This window comes from Seriola aureovittata, chromosome 19 (genome assembly GCF_021018895.1).
Source record: "Seriola aureovittata isolate HTS-2021-v1 ecotype China chromosome 19, ASM2101889v1, whole genome shotgun sequence".
NCBI lineage: Eukaryota > Metazoa > Chordata > Actinopteri > Carangiformes > Carangidae > Seriola > Seriola aureovittata.
In genome coordinates this window covers 20,036,340-20,062,852 of record NC_079382.1, presented here as the reverse complement: position 1 = coordinate 20,062,852, position 26,513 = coordinate 20,036,340, and the positions used below count along the sequence as shown (strand labels likewise).

At 42.6% G+C, this 26,513-nt stretch overlaps 1 protein-coding gene across 2 annotated transcripts in view; it reads right to left on the bottom strand.

The window, feature by feature from the left end:
- The window catches only part of ube2j1 (ubiquitin-conjugating enzyme E2, J1), a 40,856-nt gene continuing 14,343 nt past the window's right edge, over nt 1-26,513 (bottom strand). For both annotated transcript variants that reach the window (XM_056405467.1, XM_056405466.1), the window contains exons 2-8: nt 22,835-22,908; nt 21,742-21,873; nt 21,087-21,171; nt 12,738-12,843; nt 7,558-7,687; nt 7,060-7,188; nt 1-3,512 (exon numbers count right to left, since the gene is read on the bottom strand). In XM_056405467.1, the coding sequence (XP_056261442.1) occupies nt 3,225-3,512; nt 7,060-7,188; nt 7,558-7,687; nt 12,738-12,843; nt 21,087-21,171; nt 21,742-21,873; nt 22,835-22,894 (930 nt within the window). In that variant the 5' untranslated portion in view covers nt 22,895-22,908 and the 3' untranslated portion in view covers nt 1-3,224. The remainder of the gene's footprint in view (nt 3,513-7,059; nt 7,189-7,557; nt 7,688-12,737; nt 12,844-21,086; nt 21,172-21,741; nt 21,874-22,834; nt 22,909-26,513) is intronic.

Genomic DNA, 26,513 nt, shown 5'->3' with positions numbered 1-26,513 from the left:
TCACATTCTTTCATTCAAGTCATTTATTTTGTTTATACACCAGTATACCAACCTTGGGCACAATAACTGAAGAGGCAGATACAGAGAGATTCGGAGAATATGAATATTTGAAGAACATGAATATTCACAGAGAATCTCTGCTGCCTTCAAGTGAAACCTGGACACATGCAGGTATAAGATGTTGCCCGAATAAGAGAGAAAAAACTACCAATATAGATTTGTTCCACTCAACAGGTAGACTGCTACGACTACCTTCGGCTATTTGTATGCTGCTAAGTTGCCGTACGTGTCCAAAAGCCATCAGAATGAATTTAAATTGCTTCCCAGTTCCGCTGAGTCTCATCAGAGTGATAAACCCCTACTCAAAGTATATCAAAGAAGGTAAATGTTAGACAGTGTTTGGGTCTATTTATACAAGCACGGGGGGGATGACTGTTTGCATACAGCTTCAGAGAGTGCAAGCCAAATGAGATTAATGCACAGGGATGTGGTGTGAATACCATGAAACAGCAGGGGAGACAGGGAGAGAGGCAGGGAGGGAGGAAAGATACAAATGAATGGAATTACACTGTCCACAGAAAGACATGACTTCCTGATTCAGATAAAGATGAGTAAAAACTGTTTGAGGATGTGAGAGAAAACATAGACCATGTTTACCGGTGCACATAATAATCCCTAAAATGATCGGTAAATGTCGATATGGCAACAACAGTTCAAAGCAGCTCATGCTATACTTCAGTAAGTGAGGCAAACAGCCACCCTTTAATTATTACTCTGTGTTCTCTGTTTTAGTGGCAGATTGGTACTTTTTCTTTCGCTGAAATTCAGCACAAATTAGGTGGTTGGCGTTTTGAAGCAAACGCTTGGCAATTTAGTGATTTTGTCAATAAGAACAAACTGATGAATTATGTGATAATGCTTCAAATTTTGAGTGAAAAATTTAATTAATAAGCCCAACCAGATGCATTTAAATCACCTTCGAAAATGAAAGTGTCATGAGATTATAGCAGGTGTTGCAACATATTCTGTGACCATGTTAAAAAACGCAAGCAGCCGTACACTCCTGTAACACTGTGTGACTTACTATGGATCGAAATCTATGCAGCAGAACTAGAGACAGCGTCTTCCTTCTGTCTTCCTCATCAAAATCTGGCACCTACATCACCCATAATGCAACATCGGGCGACCGGTACCAAAAACTGCAGTTCCTGTAATGGCCACTAGAGTCTGGCTCCAACAGCCAGTCAATCCCCACAGACTCCCATGTTAAAAAATCCAACTTTACAGCAGAAATAAATGCGTTTACAGCCTGTTACAAAAAACTGTTTTGTTTTCTAAAGCTAATTTCCCCCTTCATGACACCTGTTTATATAACTCACCTGTTTACATTTCATAAAGACTTATAGTTATGCATAATTGAGGGCGTGGCCTCTTTGAGTGACAGGTGCGTAAGCGCATGCTTGTCACAAGCTGGCATTCTTCCAAGTCACACACACGCCCCATCTCTTTGCTCATTTTTGGATTCGCTGGGAGTTAGGGGGCGGAGTCAAAAAACTGCCAAGATGGCGACGATGGAGCAGCTCACTCTGAGCTTCAAAACTGCTCTTCAGAAACCTGTGTGTGACGTCATGGAGGCTACGTCCATCTTTATTTACAGTCTATGGTTATGCTAGCTAATGTAGTTCCAACACACATGCAGATTATTATTATTATTATTATTATTATCATTTTTTCAAACCTGTAGTCTTCAGCTCCAAACCCACGCTGACTCATGTGACATCACTTGAGGACACTTATCAGACTTCACACATCCCTCTGGACCCTTCACCCCCGTCGGAAACACATACACACACTTTGATGTGTACAAACAGAAGTGTTCCCCTTTAACGTGTGACCGCAGGAGCTGCTGTTGCAAGGAAACAGTCACACTTTTACAAGTGGCTGTTTCTAATCAAGTGATGTTAATGTGATTCATTCTCTAAAAAGGCGGAGAGAGAGAGGTGACCCACCTGACAATAACTTGTCGCTCTGTATTTTTCTCACATTTTCTCATGCTGAAAAACTAGTGACCCGTCTTCTGTTGACTCTCGACAGTTTGTTTTGTTGTTGTCAGCTTTTATAAAAAGGTGAGAGACAGTTGCATTTGGATGCAACATGTTTTATTGATTTTATTCAGATACTACAGGGTCACAGTTTCTGACAGACTGTGTCAGAAACTGTGACTTTGAGGCACGTTCGGCTGCTCGCTTATAGAAAGTGTGATAACATCCCTGCAACAGCTCGACTGCAGGCACACATGACAGTGGTCACAGAATATGGAGTTACACGCAAACGTTGGTAAATCAGCCTGCACTGATCGGTTAATGACAGATTCTTACAGTATCTGTTATGTACAGCTGCTTTATCGAAAACCTTCTTCAGTTCCTTAAATATTAATAAAACCTGCAGCCACACACGACAGACTGGTCTGCTGTAGACCAGCTTTCTGTCTGTTTATGTGGGAGACATCGGATCAACAAGCCTCATCGATTACTGCCTCCTTCCCTTCGTGCATTATTCTTATAATACACAGCGCTGCCACATCGCATCAGCTACAACATGATGTGACCGTTTACAATGTGAGAGACACAAAGGACCTACTGCATCTGCATGAACTAAAATAGTCACTGCTCCTCTATGTTTTTTCCACTGGTTGTTTCACTTGCACTGTTAAACGGAGCTCTGTGCCTAAGAACATAAAAAGGACATACATAAAATCCCCCATAATTCCATGTTGCTGACATGTTGTATTATAATTTTAATTAAATAATGGGAATAAGCAGCAGCCCGAGGATAGACAATTACATGGAAGGGGGGATGTGGTGTGTGCGGCTGCTGAGCTGATCACAAACAACAAAGCTTCCCATTCTTAAAAATGCATGACACGCTGGAGAGTAAAATTCACATTGATTAAAAGACACCCTGGAGGTGTTGTGGTGAGTGGAGCGCCTCCCCTGCAGGAATGAAAGTTCCTCCTCGGTGGAGACCGAAGCCTCTCCGCTGACGAGCAGTACACCAGAAAGCGTGCGTCAGCCACTGCCTCGGTTCTGCTTCCACATCAGTTGGTCATAGTTCGTTTGGGGTGGTGGCAGGAAGGGCTGACTCGGGGGTGAGGAGAGGGAGGGAAGGAAGGAGGGAGGGAGGGAAGGAGGGAGGGAGGGAGGGAGGGGAGGCCTGGTGTGTGGTCACAGCTCGTAGTCAAACTTGTACTCTTGAGCCAGGTAGATCCTGCGGAAGATGAGCGCAGCCAGAGCCAGAGTGAGCACCACGATGAGGACGGCGGAGCCCGCGTGGCTTTCCTCCTGAGGCTGACGGGGGGGCGCGGCGAAGGCCGGCCTATTGGCCGCTTCTCTGCTGTCTCTCTGAGCCTGGTGGCTGTGCTGCTGGGTGCGACGCTGCCGGGGACTGAGAGGCCGGCCGGTGCCGGGGGTCGTGTGGGGCGGGGATACCTCAGCGGCGGGAGACGCCTCTGGCTGTGGAGGAGGACGGCAGTGAGAGTATCAGTGAGACAGAACCCGCATTTAGAAGGTGAAACAATTAGTCAACTACACTGTCCAGTGGATCTGACTGTGCTGCTTTCGGGTGGCGCTACAGCTCAGTCATGGCGATGTTGCACCTCTGATATCCACTGGAAACTGTTCAGAAACACAGCATCTGTTCTTCAGCAGCTGTATTTCTAGTACAGTTTAGAGTTAATTTGCTGACAGCTTCCGTGTACAAGTGTAATTACATTCTTGCAGCTCATTTAGATGTGTGCTATGTGGCTGTAAATGAACTTGAAGGGGTTTTCAAATGGCTCCACATGGACTCAAGTTTTCCATAATCCTCAGCTAATCAACTTCCTGCCTGAACAGTCACAGTCAGTGTAAGGCAGCGACGCATGACGTCGTCTTATCAACTAACTTCTTTCCTTCTCTGCTGCGCCGAGGCAGAACGAAGGACAAACACCAACACACCCTGTTTCCTTACATTAAACCTGGCCACAGTTTTATTGTGCGAGATAATGTACTCATCAGCTGTTGTAAGCAGTTCATTTGTAATACAAGTCACCGAGTTTCAACAGAGGCAGAAGACGATCGATTCCCTTTCATTTCTGAACACTGACGACTCTCCGAGCGAGAGACGCAAAGCCCGAACCGGCTGACCAGCTCGGAAAAGTCGCAACAACATCCTCTGCGAACACAGTACTTCAGATATCTTCATTACTGGGTGTGATATAATTATAACTAAATTTAAACACTAATCATTTCACTAGAGTTTCCATTTATTTTGTTAATTCTAATTATGAATTATAAATCCAAAGTTTATGGTTAATCATTTATGAGACTCAATTTAAGAACGATGGAGGCCTCTTTTCTGTCTCCTTCCCCTCAGTCTCTGAGCTCTGCAGGCAGTTCCCTCCTCCTCATGGAAAATGGTAAATGGACCTCACTTATATAGCAATTTTCTAGTCTTATCAACCAATCAAAAGGCTTTATAACACACGCCACATTCACCCATTCACACACACATTCACATACACTGACATCGGGGGCAGTTTGGGGTTCAGTATTTTGCCCGAGGACGCTTCGACATGTGGAGGAGGAGCCAGGAGGAACCAAACCCACGGACGACCTGCTCCACTACAGGTGGACTCCAACAAAGGTGTAGAAATGTCTCAAAATTGAAAGTGTCTGAATACTTATGTCAATGTCATATTTCAGTTTTTCATGATTATCGTTATTTTTTAGCAAAAATGTGCAACGTAACAACATGTGAAAAAAGTGAAGGGGGTCTGAATACTTTCTGAAAGCACTGAAGAATCAGTGCAAGGCATTTTTCTCCTTTTCTGTCCCTTCACAGAAATGATGTGTAATTCATGAACTTCCCGGATCAGCACAATTAAAAACTGCTATAGTATTAGAGTTAGTTAGAGAGAAAATTGCAACGCTCACGTCCATTTAAAGTGACCAGTGCAGACAGACTGAGTCCTCTGTGGTGGACGGGAGGCTGTGAGGAGAATGACTAACAAGCTGTGCCTCAGCTTTTTGTATAGAAAACTGAAATTTCACCCAATTAGATAATGGCTGGAGGGATCCTGGAGAAACAGGCAGTATTCTTACATCCCTTGGTACAGCAGCATGGCAGTGTTGGATACCGTGGGGCGGCCTGTCTCATTCTGGACAAATTCTAAGTCTTTTCTCTCCAACTTGCAGCGATAGACGGTGAGCCCTCTTCGTTTTTTCCCGAACTCAAACACGCCAATCTCAGTTCAGCCTCTGCTCCGCTCCTTCAGACCGTGGCTGCGATTCTGTGGGTGGCGACTAGCGCCAAAATCAATCCTCTCAGGCGACCAGAGCTTTGCCCACATCATCAGAAGTGGTGGAAAGAGGCTGTGGAAACACAAGCTTTCGAGCTCCCGTGACACATTCACAATGATGTTAAGAGAGAGCGCTGATGTCTGGCTGCTTGATTTCACACACTAACAACAAACACAGCTGGCAGGGCGCTGCTGCACAGTCAGCATGCAGAATCACTTCCTTCCATACGAATTCAAAATGATTTGGGAGCTCAGTGGGCCGTCAGCAGGTGATGAAGCATGCCACCAATTAAAAGGAACAATGTGAAAGATGGGTAATTGACTACAGGCAGGCAGCACATAATCCTTTTGATTGTACACTGTGGAGACCTGGAGCACCCACGGCTCTGTCCAATGTTTAGGAGCTTAAATGGATTGAAAAACAAAATGCAGAATGCTACAGACACGTCTGTCTTTTAATTATGCCAAACATCAGGTGAAGGAGGCTGAGCGGGGCGAATGGAAACTCTCAATATGCCTCACAACATCGGCTATTCCCAAACCTTAACCGTTTTGTTCCCCCGCCCCCTGTGGAAGAAGCATGTGAACTGACTGCATCTTTATCCTCCTGCAACATTACGGAGGAGAACGGGAAGACAAGGAGAAGAACTGAATTCTATTCACAAACTTTATCAGGAACAACAGCTGCACGTTGCTTCACACGCCTGAAATTCAACTTGAAGAGTAACTTCAAACCAGACTGAAAGGCAGCGTGCGGCACCACACCCAAATGTGATGTCACAGTGTACTGACACACACACACACACACACACACACACACACACACACACACACACACACACACACACACACCCGGGAGGACACTGTACATCCCTGCAGCAAGGTGAGAAGTTAAATCAATGGAGGTTGGAAAAACACGATGTAAATTGGGCAATTTGAAGATTTATACGATCAGATGATATAAAATTTGTTGTCAAATATTTTTCTATACTACTTCTATACTTCTATATCTCTTTAATATCTCTGGTTGTATAAAGACATTACTGGCAATGCTGCGAACGAATGAACAGGACCGTTTTATGGTGGTGTTGGATATTTGTATTAATGTGATGATGTCTCGATTTGATATTTCATTTGCTGCACAAGCTGAGGTTTTTACCAACAGTCTTTATTACCTTGGTGAATAAAATACTCTCATAATTGATAGAAATTATATGATAATGATGTTAACAAACCAAAATTGCTAAAGTTTTTAGACTGACTTCCTGATTTCCTCAGATTTTATTTTTTATTTCGATCCCTACTAGCAACAGCTAGTGGAGTGGGCTGCAGCAATGATTTAAATAAATCCAGCAGAGTGAATAATTCAGGAGGTAAACTCAGCGGCTCCCAGCTGCATTTTAAAAAACAATATCACCTTGACAAAAATATATAATTATAACTAAGGTGACTAAGTGGTTAGTGTCATATTTCTAGAATATGCAAGGTAATTGCTTTAGCATGATAAAATGAACTGAAATTGTAGATAGTAAAACATGTGAGAACAACAAAACAAATCATTTATGATATTATTGCAAGTCATTTTTTGTTTTTACATCATTTGAGGTTGATAAGCTACAAACATATAAAAACCAGAGGGACAGCCTCTTCTGTAGGTGGTGGTTTGGCCGTAGGCAGGGTATGTGCCGTCCTGTTTAACCCCAGAACAGTACAACACCTACCTGTTCGGCCTGGGGCCAGTCAGCTTCTTCCTGGCTGGCAGACGTGGAGGAGTCTCCCTGGGTGAGTGTGGAGGGTTTGCTCTCTGCTCCTCCGCTCTCGCTCGCCTGTCTGGATAAACTGGACTCCGCCTGCATCAACACACAGACAACTGCGTACAACTCCTCGTCCACACTGTGCATTCCCCAGACAACATTAAACAATGATAATAACAATAATAATATACTGGACTGTGGGCTCAAGAGAAACAGATGTGACTGGTTGTTACCATAAAGTAAAAAATGTTAGAGTCCAAGCAGGACAGACAGTAAATACTATCTTCAGTCACTATTTATTTCTTATCACTTTGCCTGTTTCAATGTGATCGTTAAGCTACTGTCAATGCAACTCATCCCCCCAACTGCAGATTTTATTCACATAGTTACGCATATAATTTAAGTAAAAGTCAACAAGACAGAGGAAGTTATTGTAATTGCAAGCGTTTTTTGTTTTTTTTTTACCTTGAAGTTGATTTGCTGAGCCAGTTCTTTGGCCTTGTGGTCCTCGGCGCTGGGATGACTGTTGGGGGTCAGGGCCAGGAGGGCGGAGCGCATGGAGCAGCCACACGCCTCGCAGCAGAAGTCCAGGGACCTGCCGGAGAACAGGCGGTACATGGTGAGGTCATGCTGCTGCAAAGGCACCTCTCATCCTACGCTTTGACGTTCTGAGAGCATCGATATTTTTCACTAAAATACATCACGCTACGTGGATGCAATGAAGTGGGATTGTGATTCCAGCTACACGTCTTATTCCACTATATTGCATTAACCGCAAAGCCTTATTTTAAACACACAATATCACAACCACGTGCTTCAAGATTCTACTGTTTTTCAACCTAGGTTTTATTCTCCTCTTGGGCCACATTAACTTTTCTCTCACCATCTCTGTTGTAGAGATTTGGGAAAGGTGCCTCCAGCAGAATAAGTACAGACCTGAGCAGGTAGAAGTTCCTGAGACTTTCCAAAAAAACTTTAAACTTTCATAAATTATTTCAAATTCTTGTGTCTGTGTCTGACTGAAAGTTCACACAGAGATTTGCTCTTGGTATTAGCAACTGTAGCTTAAGGATCTTTCTTCCAACTTTTTGGCTTTCCAATAGCATTTACCGCGTAGTACGAGCCTGTCACTTCCTGTCACTGGCTTGCCGCTAGTATATGTTGTTTTGTGAACGTTAGAAAAATAACCCGGCATCACCACATAATTTGGGCAGTAATTTTACCAGTTGCCTCTGTTTTCGCTTCCTAGGAAACTTCCTAAAGAGTTTACAACCAGTCTAGGTAGCACCTGCTAGGAGACGTTAACCTGATGCACCGATTAAATAGTTATATAATTTAAAAGCTGTTATCTCTGTCAAGTGACAACAACACTGTCAGTATAGTCAACATAGTTAAGTAGCTAACTAGCTACGTAGGATGATGACGTCCCCACTCATAACACAAAACTCTTGATTGTGATGGTTTCTCCAACGGCTGAAAAAGACGTCAAGAGAACACCAGATCCATTTACCTCATTACTCTGGTAAATAAAACGTGTTTAATCACATTAATAATTGGTTAAACTTACGCCTTAATCTAAACCCAACTAACTTTAACCCTAAAATCAAGTCCTGCTCCTCAACCAGCCCCTTGAAGGAGAGTTGATTTCCCAAAATATCTTGACTGTGGCAGTGTGAACATGAATGAACACACATACACAATTATTTTGGAGCAGTGAACTGGGCATCCAGTCAACAGTGTGTTTGATACAGAGCCCCAGTTTAGATTTGCTGGCTGACGTTGTAGAGTGTGCCGTGGTTGATACGAACAAAGAAAGAGAAACCAGACAAAGAACTCAGGCGTTTAAATGCATTTAAATGTCAAATCCCACAAAGTAAACGGCCTACGCAGAGGATGACTCACTAAGTTATCTGCCAAAGAAAAAAAAAGAAAAGTCCCGTCATCCGGTGCTCGGTCAGTGGTAATGTTGCACCATGATTATGACGTCTGAAAGATTTTTAGACTGAGCTGCCCATGAGTGCGTTTATGTCATTAGCTGTTAGAGCGTCTTCACCACCCGTGGCAGGTCCTTGCTTGGAGGTCAGACCTTTGCACGCACCTTTAGGCCTCATGTCAGTCCTGGAGGTGAGGTTCAGTGCCATATTGCTAAGAGAAGGATCAACGCAGCTGCTTAGTGCAGTGATGTGGAAAAAATATAAAAATAATGCATCAAATAAAAGAGGTTTCTGCGGATTTGTCTTATAGAATCTAATCGTCTCTTGCAGCGGCTAATGGACTGATGTAAGAGCTGCAAAGAGGACTGTACAGCTCCTCAGGTTAAAGGTGGCATGGATAGATTTGGATACATCATGGTATTAAACGATCCAAATCACAGTCTACCTCCGGAGCAAAAAATGGGAATTGGATCCTATTCAAGTGAAGTTAAGATGTAGATGGGGAAGAAGCAGGGCTTATTAGGCATCCGGCGTTTCACAAGGCACGGCAAATGTTCTCTTATGCCTCCAGTCATCACGCCACTGGACTATGACAGCTTTAACAGGCAGTTTACGTCTCCTAAAGCGGACGCCACGCAGACAGGCTCCGTGGTTGTTTGATGGACGACCGTTAGAAGCCTTTTAGGCAACAAGCGCTGATCGTTGAGGAAAACACATCTCAGCACGGAGAGACGCCAAAGCTGGTGATTTGGCTTGTAAAATCTGGGACACATGCTGAGAGGACAGCAGCGAGTTTAACGATGTTGTGTCAATCATTGGTTCGTGAATCATTAAGTTTTAACGCGTCGGTATTGTGACGCAGTGTGTTTGTTCATTTGAGTTAAATAAATAACTTTGTGACAGATGTATCTGTGTGTGTGTGGCCTCCCTCACTGCCCCCCCCCCCAAGTGGAAACAGCAGAGTGGGAAAATTTGTCTCTTTGGTAACTTTCCAAAAAGACAATCCAACAATCGCGTGGGGAGATCTAAGCGTAGTCAGGGTCTTCACTGCGTCCGTCGCTTTTTGTGTGTCTTAAAGTGTGTACTCTTGTATGATTGCTCCAGTCAGGATTACAATGATACATTCTCTTGGAGAGAAATTGGGGCGGCAGTAGGATGCAGCCAGGAGGAGGTTGTGATAGCGGGCTTTTCCCCCGGGGCCTTCGAGAGTCGCCATTTGGAACAATTTTGTCCTCGGAGTCAGACTTGAAGCCATATCCATTACATATAGACCACTCTCAGAATAGTGTGGCTCCCAAAACAAGAGGTCTTTTCAAGAAAAAAAAAAAAATAGATGTAGGGCTGTCAAGTAAAAAGTTGGACCTCAGATAAAGTTTGCTGCAGCACAATGCAGAGGCCAATCAAAAATGTGCAAACGTATATTCACACAGCTACTATTTTATACTTGTTATAAGTTGTAAGATCCCGTTTCACAGAACAAACATGCAGAATGTTAAATATATAAAGTATGGCATGAGGAGTTTCCAAAACGCTCGATCCGAAGGCCTCCTTGAAAAAAATAAAAATAAAAACTGCCCCTTGAGTTGAGTTGTCAAATATTAATGCATGCTGTGACAGCTGCCCCCCCCCGGCCCACCACAGGCGAGTCACATAAGTCTATGGCTAGACAATCATTTACACAGCTTGAAGCAACAGAAAATGTTGGCACCCTTCTCCAGGAGATAGAGGGAAATGATTACTGCACCGAACTACTGTACCCAAAAAAACACATTGCAACTTTACATAATTCAACTGACGGGTGGTGGAGACACCATTTGGGGATTATGGGAAATATACTTTGAGGGTGGGGATGTACAAAAACTATTAGAGAATACTATATCAGTGTATTCCTTCATATTCTCTTTCTGTAAAATACATATTTATTTTTGTTATTCTGATGTGATGTTATGTGATGTTAAAAAACGTTGGATTTGTTGAACTAAATTACCTCATTTGTAGCAGTAACCGTTAACTGAAAATGATCTTTTACCAAGTGTCCACATCCACCAGACCACACCTCCGCGTTAGTCCCGCCACATCTCAAGCTAGCCAACTCTGGTGGCAGTTCACTTGTCAGTCGTGAACTTGACAAACTCTGAAAACCTGCCGTGCCTTCGCCGACTGACAGCTCTCACCGTCACCCGGGGCACAGAAACCGGAGATCAGGATCAGAAAAACTTTATTGATCCTCGCAGAGAAATTGCTTTTTTATTATACAGCACGTCGTTAGGAAGGAAGAGGAAGTAAAGAAGTAAAACGCCACTGTCGACCGCGAAGGCCGAAGCCAAATGGTCTGGCCTAGGGAGGATTTTCACTTTGCGTCACCAGCCGTGTCCGCCTTTACTGTCGCGACACAAAGCTCCGCTCCTCTCGCTCCTGACTTGTTATTTTCATTACCGCCGCACAATGAATCTTGGGATAGGTTGGGCCATGAAGGATCCATCAATCGGAGCATTAGGGGCACCGCTGTACTGGAACCAGTTTTCAGATACAGTCTCTCCGAGGGATGAAACACACACAGTGACTGATTGATTCCTTGCTAGGGCCGCGAGCTTGTCCATCTTATTGCTCAGTGACCTGATGTTGCCGACGATGACAGGAGGGAGATTCGCTCTCCTCCACCAGAGACCCATCTCTGTTTGCTTGACACTTCGTTCCTCCTTCTACATCCTCTGTGCGTCCCCCTTGATTTCTGTGCGGGTGTCTGTTGTTCTGGCGGCAATGCTGGAGTTTCTGTACAGCGGTAGCGCGGCTGATTGATAGCATTCAAAAAAAAAAAAAGGTAGCTGAATGAAAGAAGTAACTCCATGGTGTCTTTTCACTAACCCCTAACCCTGGAGATGGCACAGCTTAAATAAGTTACAGAGAAAAAACTATAAAAAGTATGAAGACACTAGAAACCTAAAAAGTTAGAAAAATAACAAAACAAGCAGGAGCCACTGCAACAGGCTGCACACACACACACACACACACACACACACACACACACACACACACACACACACACACACACAAAAGAGAAGTGCTGCCTCAACCTTGGATTGAAAAAAAAGAAGGGTTTCCATCAGGGAGATAAGCAGCCACGTATTTATAGCAAAGTGCGTCTTAGTGTCGATCTCATCTCCATGTGCTAATGAAACAGCCGGCTGATCAAGACCCCGCCTCATCTGCTAATAGAAGAGCGACTTTAGCTGGATTTTATCCCTCTCTGGCTTTGTACCATTTTCTCTTGGGGGGGGGGAAGCAGTGTGAAAAGAAGAGCAATGTGCCCATTCATGCTCCCTCCAGGGACCGGATATTTTGGCGATAATGAATTTGTCATCTTGCATTAGCAGGACCGGCTTGGGCGGGCTCCTTTCCCTTTGTGATTAGGCAGTTATTAGCAGGAGCCGTGTCCTCCGGGGGCTCAGGTGCTGATTACGTTCACATGCTCGTACGGTGTCGATGCCACTGAACCGGCGTCATGCGACGTGACGCCGGCACCGATATCATCATCTACCTGCGTGTTTGTTCGTCCCACTGGCAAGATCATATTATCTATATGATACACGCTGTTCCACATGGCTACACACATTTCCCTCATTATCATTCTCTATCCACAACACTGCATGCACAACACACACGCTCTGCAGAGAGTAAACATTGGAAAGATTTTCATCTACCAAATCTTACTTTTTGGCAAGGGCCCTCCTCTCCTCTGGGGTATAATCAAGAGATCCTATCGCTCCTTCTCCTTTTGTTGGCATGAATCCGATGATAGCTATTAGGGCAGTTCGGACTGGAGAAGAAACAGACAGGAAGAGAAAATTAGAAAATTTAAAAACAGAACATGTTAAACATTGCTTGTTAAAACAGAGAAAGTTAAACTACATGACAGGTTGCACATGTCGTCATGTTCAGAACCCGGGTTACGTAAGTGGGAATGATGCTTTGTTTTGTGAGTGTAAGCCCGGATTTAGCCCCGGCGTCTGTGAGGACATCTACCATGAGTCTGTACTCACACATTCTCCAGCTGGCAGGAGACACGCTTTACAATATGGTCGAGGTCAGGGGTTTGTTTGTGTCTATGTTATGACTGGCTGTGTTTCATCTGTGCTCTGGTTGATCCAATATACTGAATGAAGCATCTGGAAACCCTTTATATCTGTCTTTGACGGATAAGCCTACATTGAAGGTTTTTCCACGTTGGTTTTTATCTTAATAACTATCAAACATCCACACTGACATTACATGCACTCCAGTATTCTGGGTTTGAATGTTAACGGACCATTCCAGAGGTATCGCAGTGCATCGGCCCAGTAAATCCTGTCTGCTTAAAGCCATTTCACAATTAATGTGGCACTGTAATTTTTAAATGGGTTTTTCCCACTTTACAGGGGCTCATTCATTTCGGTTCTTTTCATCAACTCACACAGACTTACCCAACACAGCTAACGCCTCATAATGAAACACACATCAACACTGGTTTTTGTAAAAATGTAATTGTGTTAAAGACTTCCCTCTGATGAAAAATAAATAAACCTGAAACCTCGTCAGCACACACACACAGAGAGAGAGAGAGAGAGAGAGAGAGAGAGAGAGAGAGAGGGAGAGAGGGAGAGTTAGTATTAGCACAGCCACTCACACTGTGTCAGCCACTGCTAGTTACAAGCTACCAAACAGCATACACAGATAAAAGATGCTAACTACGCTAACTGTATTGATACGTCTGCTAGTCTCTGATTCTGGTCTCAACAGACAGACTTCTGATCCGAGTCTGGGTCTGACTGAGGCTCAAACATGTGGCTGAGTCTCTCCGATGTTTCCTCCTCGAACCATCGTGATACTCTCTGCTCTTTCACCTGTCCACCTGGGGCAAGAAGCGTAGTGGGCGGGGCTGAAGTCCTGATACAGATTTCTTAATGAGGAAGTAAGCTAAGTAAGTTTTAGCTGCATGATAGCACATAAATGCACCACCCCTTCTACGTTCACTCTCATTGGTTGATCAGAAATTGAGAGTCTGCATATTTCTTAGTAAACAAACCGGCGTTAGCAAAGAAGTAACTCTGCAAAGTCATAACACTTTGAAAGGAAAAGGTCAGGCAGCGATATGTTAAGGAGAAGACAATCACACTTTCTGTGGAGGGACTGTTGCACCATATCAGTTTGAGCCAGAGTATACTGAGAACGAAATGGTGCTGAGGTGAGCAGAGAGAGAGAGAGAGAGAGAGAGAGAGAGAGAGAGAGAGAGAGAGAGAGAGAGAGAGAGAGAGAGAGAGAGAGAGAGAGAGCACAGATGGTGGTGGACTATGTGTTCACAGCAGAATGATTTCAGCGCTCACCTGAATCCTGCTGTGTTGGACACTTTTTTAAATTTTTTTTATTTAAGAGGCTCAAAAATTAAATGGAAGAAGTGGCCGGTAGCTGAAGGGGCCTGATGGTACCCTGTCTGATGACCAAGTTAATTTACTTTCACCATAATAAACCTCTGGCTACTTCTTCCTTTGAGTTAGCCAGTGCAGACTGGAGACATACCACGTGCTCCTGGAGTAGTTTCTCACAGGAGAACATCTTGGGAAGGAGGAGAAGAGCTGCTTTTTCCTACTCTGGGTTCAAGGGTACGGATAATGCTGAAGCCCCGGTGTAATTAACAGATTGACTATTTACTGCAAATAAACTAGGCACTTATATCAGAAACTACAAAGCTATATGTACCTGTTATAAATGATCTATAGATTTCCATTTGGTCGTACATCGTAAGTTTGTTAAACTTACTATAAGAGTGAATTAAGCTTCTTTCAGTAGCATTTTGAAGCTGCTGTCGACTGAAACTATAGAAACCTTAACTGTTTGATACATACACACAAAAATGTTTCCTCTCAGATGTTGTGATCTGTATTGAAACTCCCTGACGACTTCTTCTTTTTGTGGCTTCTCCACAAAAAGCCTTGCCTTGTGTTGCAGCCTTTGACGACTAGTCATTAACAGTAAAATGATCCCTGCACACACTTAATGTGTGATACCTCCCACGGTGTGTTGATATCCTATTCTGGATGTTGGACTGCAATGAGCCGTGACCTGCGTTGGTCGGCATTATCTGGCAAACAGTCAGAATGAACTTGTATGAATGTGTAAACGGCCATATTGTTTTTCAGACCCAGGATCGAAACGCTTCATGGTTTGTGTTTTGTTGCAACAGTCTGGCCTATGTTTTATGTTTTAAAAGATTGTTCATGATTATTGTGAGTTTGTTTTGTCAGGCAAAGCACTGAATTTTAAGGTGGGTGTAGAACCCGAACATTTTATTTTGAAAGTTCAGAGAATTCAGAAAGAAAAGTTAAAATAATGACATGACTGGCACTAACAAAAAAGTGTAAGTGGATGGTAGTTATTTGGCCTGAACAAGCAAAATAACTGGTATGGGCTTTTAATGCCCTTTAACACACTCCGTCGTTTGGCAGATCAATTTTATTGATACGTATAAACACATTTACATTTACTCATTCGGCAGGTGCTTTTTTTCCAAAGCGACTTACAATTGAGGGACAACACTAAAGCTTCTGCAGCACAGTGTGAGAGACCTTGGCGTAAGTACTAAGTACTACATAAAAGGAAATGCGGCATTTATTTTATTTGCTCTGAGGTTAATTACTTCCTGTTTGTGCTTACAACAAGATAAGTTGAGCCACTCAGAAGTCATGTCAGAGCTACAGTACATGGCAGCACAGTAAAGGCATCGGAAGATCACCTTATTCTTTACATCTGGCAGCCGCCAACGCTCTTTGATAAAGTCCACAAGAACTGCACTCAGGGAATTATCATTACATCTGTGTGACAGTACACGTACATACTATTGATGCGCCTCATCCATGAATCCTGATGTTTACACGCACAAACTCCAAAAACCTGATCATAATCAGGATTATTATTCTGTCTAGTCACACTAATTTACAGCAGCCACCACCATGAGCACCTCTTAATAATTACACCTCATTAACTCTCCATTATGGTGTGTAACTTACATTTTGGGATGACCTTCTTAGATCATGAAGAGACTCTTAAACCATTACAACGCCAAAGTGAACATGAACTGAATTATGAATTATGGGAAATTTTGAATAATTCATTTTCATTACAATGAATTTATCTTATGGCAACTTTGAACATTCCCTTCATAACAAAATGCTGTAACTTCTTCAACACCAACCTGTATCTGCTGCTGAAAAACCCTCTGCTTTTGTGATGTATTAGATTGACGTTTCCCCCGTCAAACTGAGCTAGTGGTGTACGCTCTTCACACCTTGTCAAATCATGAAGGTGCAGTGAGCTTTGAGATGGAAACTCATTACATAAATTGGACTACACTTTAATTTGAATTAAGTAGAAAAAAACAGAAAACTCAAAGTAAGAGTAGAAAGTTAGTTGAAGCAGCAGCACATTTTAGTTTCGCAGCAGAGTGTCTGTAGAGATAAAGTTCTTTTCAGTGCCAGCTTTCTAACTTCTGAGTTTTCTTAGGTTCTGAAAAAGATGAATGGATCCGCGTGCATACGGACAGTATTCACACCTCTTCAGTTTTTTCACATTTTCTTATGTTTTCCCTCATCAATCTACACTCAACACCCCATAACGACCAAGTGAAAACAGAAACTTTACTAAAAAAGAAAAACTATTCTATCATAAACTAAGTTAAACTATCTTGCTCAACCTCCTGAGCCAGAACCACCCAAGTCGTGAGGTGCCGAGCTCGGAGTCAGGACCGTGTCGAGGGGGAAGGCTACGAAAAATATTTCTGCTGGAAACATCTGTATTATAGACTCCAATCGAGGTGTAGAAACATCTCAAAGGTGATCAGGAGAAATGGGAGGAACCTGAGCTAAATTTCAAGTTTCAAGTGTCTTAATAATTATATCAATGTAGATTTCAGTTTCAATTTGCAAAAAAAATTTTTAAATTCTGTTTTTATGGGGTATTAAGTGCAGATTGATGAGGGGAGTCTGAATAATTGAATGCTACTTTTTCTATTTGACAGCCTGTGTGAATGTAAATTAAAAATGTGTGGTAAAAAGAAATTGGCGGTCTTATTTTCAGACACAAACACTATTAAGTACAAACAGACCAAGAAAACAGCTTGAGGAAAAATGTATAAACATATTCATAAATAAGTATATATTCATATATGTATCTAAATAAATAGGAATATGTAAAATATGGAATTTATAAATCTTCTACAAAGTGACATCAGAGGGAATGTTTGAATTACTTAGCCACACTTAATTAAATATGTAGGCGTATCATACGAACTAAAGCAGCAGCCAACAGTAATGAGCATAACCAGGGCATCACTACAGCTGGCCTGCCTGTAACGCTCAGAACCCAGTGTAATTATAGAGCCGGGCCTCCTGCGGTCATTCCAAGCAGGATGAGACACAACTTGTACACAACATTTTAAGAACACAGCAGGGAAAGTCAAATCTCCAAGGCATGGGCAGCCATGTGACATGCAGCATGTTGGTAAAAAAAAAAGAAGAAAAAGAGCTTTAGAACAACCTTCCATCTTCCACTTAATTGTGTTATTGATTTAAACCTTTTTTCTTTTTTTTTTTGGTTATGAGAGGAAACCAGTAGGGAGAAGTGCTTTGAGGAAGATGCACCGTGTCCCACTGAGTTCCCACTGATTAAAGTCTCATGCTGAGAAGGAACATGAAAGCAGAACTCAGCAAAAGGACGGATCGCCAGAAGAGAACTGAAATGAGTTCTTGGTAGAAACAAATTATCAACTTTGACTCTGAACATGCCCTTCTGCCAACAAACAGCCTCACCTTCTGGTATTCAAAAAATATTAACTAATTTGCCGTGACCAATGTTAACACTAAAGGAGCTGTTTGTAAGTTTTGCTATTGCTACATAGCTAACGTTAGCATTAACAGCTGTTTAGGTACCAGTCTATAAGAAACATTGTGAGGTCAGCATCAAACTTTATTCCTTTACTTGCCAACATCAATGTTAACTCTTTTCTCCGTCACGTCTTTTCTTCTACCGAAGTTAGCATGCTAACCAGCTAGCCCCAGCCCGTCTCTGGTGGGTCCATGTTGCACAATATACTAGTGGTTCCCAAACTGTGGGCCGTGGGCAACTGGTGGGCTGCGAAGGTATTGGTATTGCGGTATTGCGCGCCAACAAATCATTAAAAAAACGGTACAATATTGGTGAAAAAAATGTAATTATTAAAATATATTTATAAATACATATAAATAATTTTTAAAAATGCTCATTTATTCCTGTATTGATTAGCAATACTGCCTACCCTTTTTTCTTCTTATTCCAGCTGCGGGCGAGGGTGGGGTACACTCTGGTTTTAAAATGAAATTATCTTTAAAAGCATTTAAAATGTTTAAAAACTTTTTTTTTTCTCATATTAAGACCTATCACAGTGATAAGCCAATGATGATAGGGACCACTTTGCCACCAGACCACATTGTACACCTATTTACCATCTCTGTTTTACATTCATGGTAAAAACTGGAGAATCAAAACGGAAAGCTGGTCAGCAACAGGAAGATTTAAAAAGAAAAACAGTCAGGAGACGGATGAGAAAAGAGAAATTGAGCTTCTTACATGTTCAGTTCAGCCCTGCATGTTCCATCGTTATTCAAATAAACAGAACACAGTATTTGTGAACACATTATTTGCATTATTTGAGATTTTCAAGTGGGCCATGAAATGGAAAAAGGTTGGGAACTGCTGCATTATACTGTAGATGAACTTCAATACTCAAGTCCAACCAAACACTACAGCACCGTATCATATATAGACTTTAATTACCCCAACAGCAGACAGAGCCTTCATTTCTAATTTCCCCAGTTTTATAAATATGTCATTATATATATATAAGCCTACCTGTTTACCGATAAGCTCCTGTTTTAATTTGCTGTTTATGCTGTTTGCTGTCAATACAAACTCGACACTTCATTAATTCATCATCGTCAGTACAACACAGTCGTGGCTCACTCAGAAACACTTCTTCTCTGATTGCTGATATTCTACCATCAATCAAACCCAACACTTCCGACTACCACCTCAAAGGAAATAGTTTCTTCTGTTTCTTTAAATATTTGCAGGAAGTCTTTAGTTTCACCGATGGTCAGGCAATGCATGTGTGTTAAAAAGAGAAACTCTGCAGCAGAGTGGTGGGCCTGACACGACTCTGTTGTAGTGATGAAATGAATACCGTGGAGATGTACATCGTGTTGTATTTACCATGTGAGTCTTGCTCACTGACCTCCACCGGCTGCCCACGGCCGTCCAAATCAAATTCTCTAATGCATGCCGTCAGAGTGACCTCTGGGTCAGCAACCCATCTACTTGAACTCAATCATTCAGCCTTATGCTCCTTCTTGGCCACTGCGTTCCTCCAGAGAACGCTGTCTGGCATTGCCAGCCCTTCACACAAGACAGTCTCAGTCCAGACTGTTCTGGTCTGTGGTTCCCTGATGGAGGAACAAGCTACTGAGTGCTATCAGAGCAGAAGCGTCCCTCTCTATTTTCAATAATCTGTTGAGGACTCATCTCTTCAGAGACCACGTCCTCTCCAAACACCTTTAACACCCTTACATGTCTGACTAGCACTTACTCTGTACCTTCAGTGCACTTCTATACCTTATCTACTTGCACTTATTAAATACATGTAGCACTTAGTATTTACAGCAAGGTTTCCTCCTGCACTGAAGCTTCAGTGATGTGCCTCACTTGTTAGTCGCTCTGGATAAAAGCATCAGCCTAATGACTAAATGTAAAGGGAAAAGAGTGATTTAAGTACAAATAATAGCACCAACCCTCAATGTCTTTTACCTCAGGATGGGGACTGAGAGCCGGTTCCAGGCAAGAACCGGTTCCAAATCGTCTGAACCATCAGAATACTCCTGAGCTTATCAGTTCCTTTTATCCACAAACATGCGTTCATATGCACGAAATGAAATTCCAAGTCAATGATTATCTGGTCTCTCAGTCAATGTTTACTTGCAACTCTGGACTAATGCAAGATTGGATTGACATTGACTACTGATTAAGTAATGAATTTAAAATGCTGATTAGCTAGACATGCTGGGCAATATGGATTCACATCGCTCAGTAAAAAATAAACATCAAGTATTCAGCCGAGCCGTAAAAATAAATAGTATTTTATATTTAAAAATGCATAAAATGTAATCTGGGGGAGCCTGTTTGAATGGGCCTGATTCAGCTGATAATATTAATTAATTACAGCTGCAGCCATAGCCTCCAGGTTTATGTTTACATTGTGTAGTCAGGCTAATTGTTGAATATTGTGCGGACTGTACTAATCACCAGGCAGAAGAGCCAAAGCTCAGTTATATTTTATTATTTTCTACATTTTATATTTTCTACCATATCTTATTTATGTTAATGTTAATATTCAGTCAGCTTAAGATTGTATAGAAAATATTCTATTCAATAAATATTGTTTGTTTATAACTCATACTGTTCTGTATAGGTATTGATTCTTAGACAGTTGGAGGGAGGATAGTACTGGGAGCACCTCGGTGTCAGGTGCGACTGTGTGGATAAACATGTGTAGGAGTTCTTATTTTTCCCAGAAAATTGATCGCGAACTATTAAAGGAATTGACAAACAGACTGGAGGCTACAGTGAGTCGCTATCGGAAAGTGTCGAGAGGGGCTGGGCTAGCTGGTTAGCATGCTAACTTCAGTAGAGGAAAAGAAGCGATAGGAACAAGAGTTAACAATGGCGTTGCGTCACACCGCTGGAGACAGCTGTTGGTGAGTAAAGGAATGAAGTTTGATGCTGAACTCACAACGTTGCTCATAACTGTGCATGTGCTGACACATACGCTGCTGCAGAGAAGAGTAAATCCTCAGAGAACATCAATAGTTTTTCCAAATTTTTGCTAGAAATTTCTTTGAATTTCCAGCTCCACTAAAACACAGACCTGTAATTGTATGAAGAACCAACTCGAGCGACTCAGGGACTGTGGAGAACTTGAGGATTATCACTGAGGAAACTTACTGCTCCAAGAGGGCTGCCACGTCTCCGGATGGTGGCCAGAGATGCTCAGACAAATCTTCTTCCCAACTTCGAATCTCCCATTGGGCTAGAAAGGAAAGTCAATAAAAAGAGGGTGGAGATGAGTATGTGGTTGGAGAGAAATGAATAAAACATACATTCTCAAAAGTTATGACAAGCAGACTGAAGTTGAAGTTTGAAGGAGTTTGAGAGTAAAGAAAAAGGAAATGCAGGCTGCTATTCTGCTAAAGTAAAAGTTTTCAAACAACGAATGCAAACAGAAAAAGAAACATAGAATTAAAAAAAAGAGAGAAAAAGTAGATGGACAAAATGAAAAAGTGTCTATCAAAACAATTCAAGAGAACTCTGGCTTTTATCAGGCTGCCATTAGTGCAGGTGTCACGCAGTCGTCTGAATAAAATAAGACAATCTCATATTCTCACAAAAACCAGTGCAGTTTCCTCTGACAGTGTTGTGACAGCCCGAGCTTTACTCTGACAACTGTCTCTGCGTGTGATGCAACCAGAAATGTCTGAAGGTTAAATGACACGCTGTCCATTTTCACACTCTTTGATCATCTGATCTCATGTCTCCCTGTTCCGCTTCAGCGGGAGAATAATGGCGTGCGGGTGACATGTGGCCTTTGTCCGCTTCTTACTGTGAGGAGGATGATGCTAGGAGGCTTCATGGGGTACTCCGGGGGGAGTACGATCCTGCCGTGGTAAACCCCGCCATCAAAATCCGAATCTGGGGGCCCGCGTACGGAGAAGTGCCATTCAAAGAGGTTATCCTGCGGAGAAGACGGGAATGTCACACTGAGCACATGCTACAGACATGAGAGCTCAGTGGCTTCTCATCTCTAGTCTGAAGTGACAACACTTTAACTGTGAACGGTGGCTGTTTGTCGTGCTAATGCTGAGCAGTTATTATAACCACAGGATCTGCAGAGGGTGTTTAAATGTAAAAATATTCAGATAGTGCTCACAACAAACAGCTATTGTCTATTGATTTTGTTACTCAAATTTCTAAAAAGTGAAATTTTGGCCGACCAAGAGTCGTTGGCACTCACAAATAAGAATAAATCACTTTTAATATGATTTGTGAATTGTGATTTATTCTTATTTGTGAGCGCCTGCAGTTTTCTACCTAATAAAGTGGCCAGTGTGTATACATACAGTATAGATGCACACAAATATACAAGCACAGACACAGTTTAGTACTAAGAGAGAGACACGAACATTAAGCGGATTAAACAGGTTGTAAAGGAGCCAAAGTTTGGATATTGGCCAACCAGCACCGGAGCTAAAGTACTGTCACCAGATCATTTAAACCAGTTTATCTGGAGGCAAAACTGAATCCCTGTAGAGTACAGCACATGAAAATAAAACTGTGATGATGTTTACTGTGGGCAGTTTGGTACCGTTCCAGTTAGTTTTCTCTTCCAAATAAGTTTGACTAACTTGGGGGCTTGTTTATGACCAAACTGATCTTCTGACTGCTTGTGTTTTTTGACCCAGCTGACTTTTATTTTGTGTCACGTCGTTCCCAGATCTCATTATTTTGGTGAGCGCAGTGTTTTACTGATTACTGTTAACTGATAGAAATGAAGGACAAAACTAAAGAATCACGCCAAAACAAAAATGTCCATGTCAATGAATTCACCATTTTATCTACGCAGCGTTATTGTCGTTGAGATCCTCGACAAATACTGACAGGTGCTGCAGCACTGTTGTGTTGCGTGGTGGACTTACTTCCAGTGGTTGGGCGTGATAGTGTTCTGTGGGGTCCCTCAGTTCAGCAGCCTCTTTCATGAGCCTCTTCACCGCTGGTTGTTCATAAGAAACACAGACACACACAAAAAAAAAACAAAACCTGGGGTTAGTGCCTGCAGGCTGAAACAGTTCACATGTTCCTTATAATCATTACTGATCCCATCACCGGGCTGCAATATTTTTTTATTTTTTAAATGTGAGCCACACTGGCAGAACTCAGTCCATAGGAGAGCCACTTTTATTGCAAACACCATTGTGTGTGTGATTTGGAAACTGTGCTCCGAGCCATTTCGCCTGAAACCAGAAACACTGGTTGCATATTAAACACAAGAGGCTGGATCTGTGGAGGACAAATAAACAATTATCTGTGCTTCTTTAAACTTCCTCTGCTCATCTCGCATGGCTCGTAGCTTTCTTTTTTTACTCTGACCACCTAGAGTTCGTCTGCTATTCCCCTCCGCGGCGTCTCCCTTTTGATTTTCGGCTGCTTCATGCTCCGACTCTTCATTTTTCCTCACTTGCCACGCAGCCTTGTTTCTATCCATCTGCTTTGTGACTGTTTCATTGTTTTATTGTCCTTGCTATAGCTGAATTAATAATGCTACTACATGAGCGAGCAGCCAGATTGGTTTCCTTGTAGTTTTCTTTTTTTTATGTAGTTTTACATCTCCTCTCTCAGGCTTCTCCCTGGAGCTTGAGCAACAACAGGTCGGCTGACTGTTTTCTGAGTGATTCAATAAAAAATACAGCAGATTTCTGGTAAACACTCAGAGAAACCAAATCCTTGCAAGGCTGGATGGTGGGTCCAGGTGGGCGGGGCCTTGGGCATGGCTGAAAGCGGTGACTGCTTTGTTGTGACATCACAAATTTACAGAAGTCCTGACGGCTGGTTTTAAGGCTCAGTGTCACAGGCTGTGTGCATTTCTCTGTGGACTGAGGCTTTGATACTTTCACAGTATTAATATTGAACCTAGACCTGATCTATAATCAAACAACACATGGACATCTGCCTTTATACAATATGGGACCTTATATTTAGATATTGAAAAAAGTGTATATATATATATATATATATATATATATATATATGAAAAAGGTGCATGCTTATAGTGCAGTGTATATGTAATTTAAGGCTGCACCACAGTGAGTCAGGATTCTGTGCCATACTTCCATCCTATGTATGAATATTTTATGAGAATTTTAGAGAATATGTATATTGGCTGCATTGTCATATAATTATTTACTGCCCTGCCAGAGTTACTTTCTGCAGCAGTCCAGGACCACATCTAGTGAGTGGAGCTCTACAGTTCCACTCAAATGTCTGAATACATTTCAAACTGCAGCAGCTTCACAGGCCAAGGCTCCTGATACCCCGACGCAAAGGGCTGCGAACGTGCTGTTCTCCTGGATAACAGGACGCTAACACAGATGGACACATGAGAAGAAAATGCAGAGGGACAGGACTCCAAGCACTGGCGGTGCACAAAGTCTGCTCTAAATGTGACTGTCACACTCATTCAAACGGTCGGAGAAAACGGCCGGAACAACAACGCTTCTTCACATGTGCAAGCCAAAGAACTCGGGTTCGAAACTAATTCTCGAGCTGCCATTTCTTCACAACTATTCAATTATACGCTTTTCTACATAGTCTCCCACGAAGCCTTTGGTGAGGGGACTGACATACTGCATGATTAAATCATGAGGTTTTAACAGCCGGTGTGTGCAGACGACCACCCGCCCAGAGCCCGGTTCTGTTCGAGGTTTCTTCCTGTTCTAAGGAAGTTTTTTTTTTGCCACTGTCACGGGGGAATGTTGTCTGTCTGTAAGTAATACTGTAAAAAGTCAGGTGCACACCTTGCTTTATGTGAAATGTGCCCTTAGATAACTTCTGTCATGATTTGGCATCTTATAAATAAAACTGAATTGAGAGGAAGACCCTCGGGTACATCACTGTGGATGCCGAAGTTCTAAAGGATATTTCATCGAATTTCAGTGAAAAAGCCTGAATCCCTGTTTTCTGATCTGCTGTTGTTTTAATTTCTTGTTAATACAAACTCAACAGCTCCTCTGTGTTAACCTGTTTCGTTGATGCATTCAGTGTAATGTACATTTCCACACCACTTACTGCATCAGTACAAAAACAGAGTCATGTCGTACTCAACGCTTGCCTTCTCATATACTCATTTCACTGACCAACTAATTCAAGTTATATTAAAATTAAAGTCAAGTCAGCTCTGCTGCTTTTTTTGTTTTGTTTTGTTTTTTTTGCTGTTAAGCTGCTGTCAGAATAAAAGCTTTCCAGCAGCTCAAAGGTCATAATGCCTCTGTTTCCTGGTATGCTTTAAATGTGACAGTCTACACTTTCTCATGTTAAGAAACCCTCTAAATGTAAGTTAAGTTTCCTCCCAACCTGCTTATTGCAGGAAGGACGAGATGAACCTTGGAGTTGGTGTCGATATATTTTGATGATACGTAGACATATATCACTGTGGTGAAGTTGAGAGATTGCTTATTAGTTTCTTATTGAAGATGAGCAGATGATTAGCAGATGTAATGATGCTGCTGCGTGCTGGCAACACAGCTGAACTCGTAACTTCAGCTCAAGGCAGAGAGATAGTAAACAAGTTTTCCTTTTTTTCTTTTTGCTGTTTAAGGGGTCAATCACTACCCATGGCGGCGTTTTTTGAGTTTATGTGTGGGCGCAACATGCTCTCGGAACGAGGCGCCAGAGAAACATCTGCTGGCATTAACCCTTATGTATTGACCTAGCCCGAAACGCACTCAGACCTTCTGCGTTAATCTGAATACAGATAACCTCATCGCTCTAGAAAAAGGATAGTTACACAAGTCTGACTGATGATGGTGATGGTGATGATGAATGTCAGGAGGGTTTACAGCGAGGGAAACAAGGACACTCTGGCACAGGGGGCAATGTAACAACAGGTGCTTATGACACAGTCAAAGCGCTCATCATAAGTTTCAAGGAGCTGTTGAGCTCTTGGTCAGTGAGGTCAACTACCTTGTTTTTGTTCTACAAAGGGATCCTAACCAGAGCGCCAGCTATCAGCTACCAGCGCGCCGCGAGAGGAAACAGAACGGGGCTGAAAATTGTAAAGTAATTGTGAAAAGGGAAAGCAGAACTAAGAGGTATTCATGGAGGCAAAATTGATTTGGAATCCAATCGAGCGTGGACTGCAAGGGTGTTTGGAGATTGTGAAATGAACACAGGAGAAGACGACGAGGGGCAGCAGTGGGGAGATGGGTGGGAGGGCAAATAGCACGGAGGAAGTCCTGGCAAGCTGAGAGGATGTGCAGGCTGCAGGGGGGTAGTGAAGCAGTGGAGCAGAGGAATGGCCTCACACCACGCGGCTTTCAAGGCACGTGTTCTGTCTTATTCTGCCCGAGGACAGACACTCACTCACTGTAGATGTGAACCTATCACTGTAAGCCCGCACTGGACGCACACAGAGAGAGTTAGGGGAAAATGCATGCATTTTCATGGCCATCCCACCCCCAACTCCTCCTCTTTGCAAAGGAGTGCATGGGGTCATCGAGTGCTTGCAATTTTACTCGAGCTTAAAAATATTAAGACAGGAGGGCAGATGAGAAACCGATCCTATGTGAATAAATGCAGCCTCCATGCATCAGCCTACTCGAG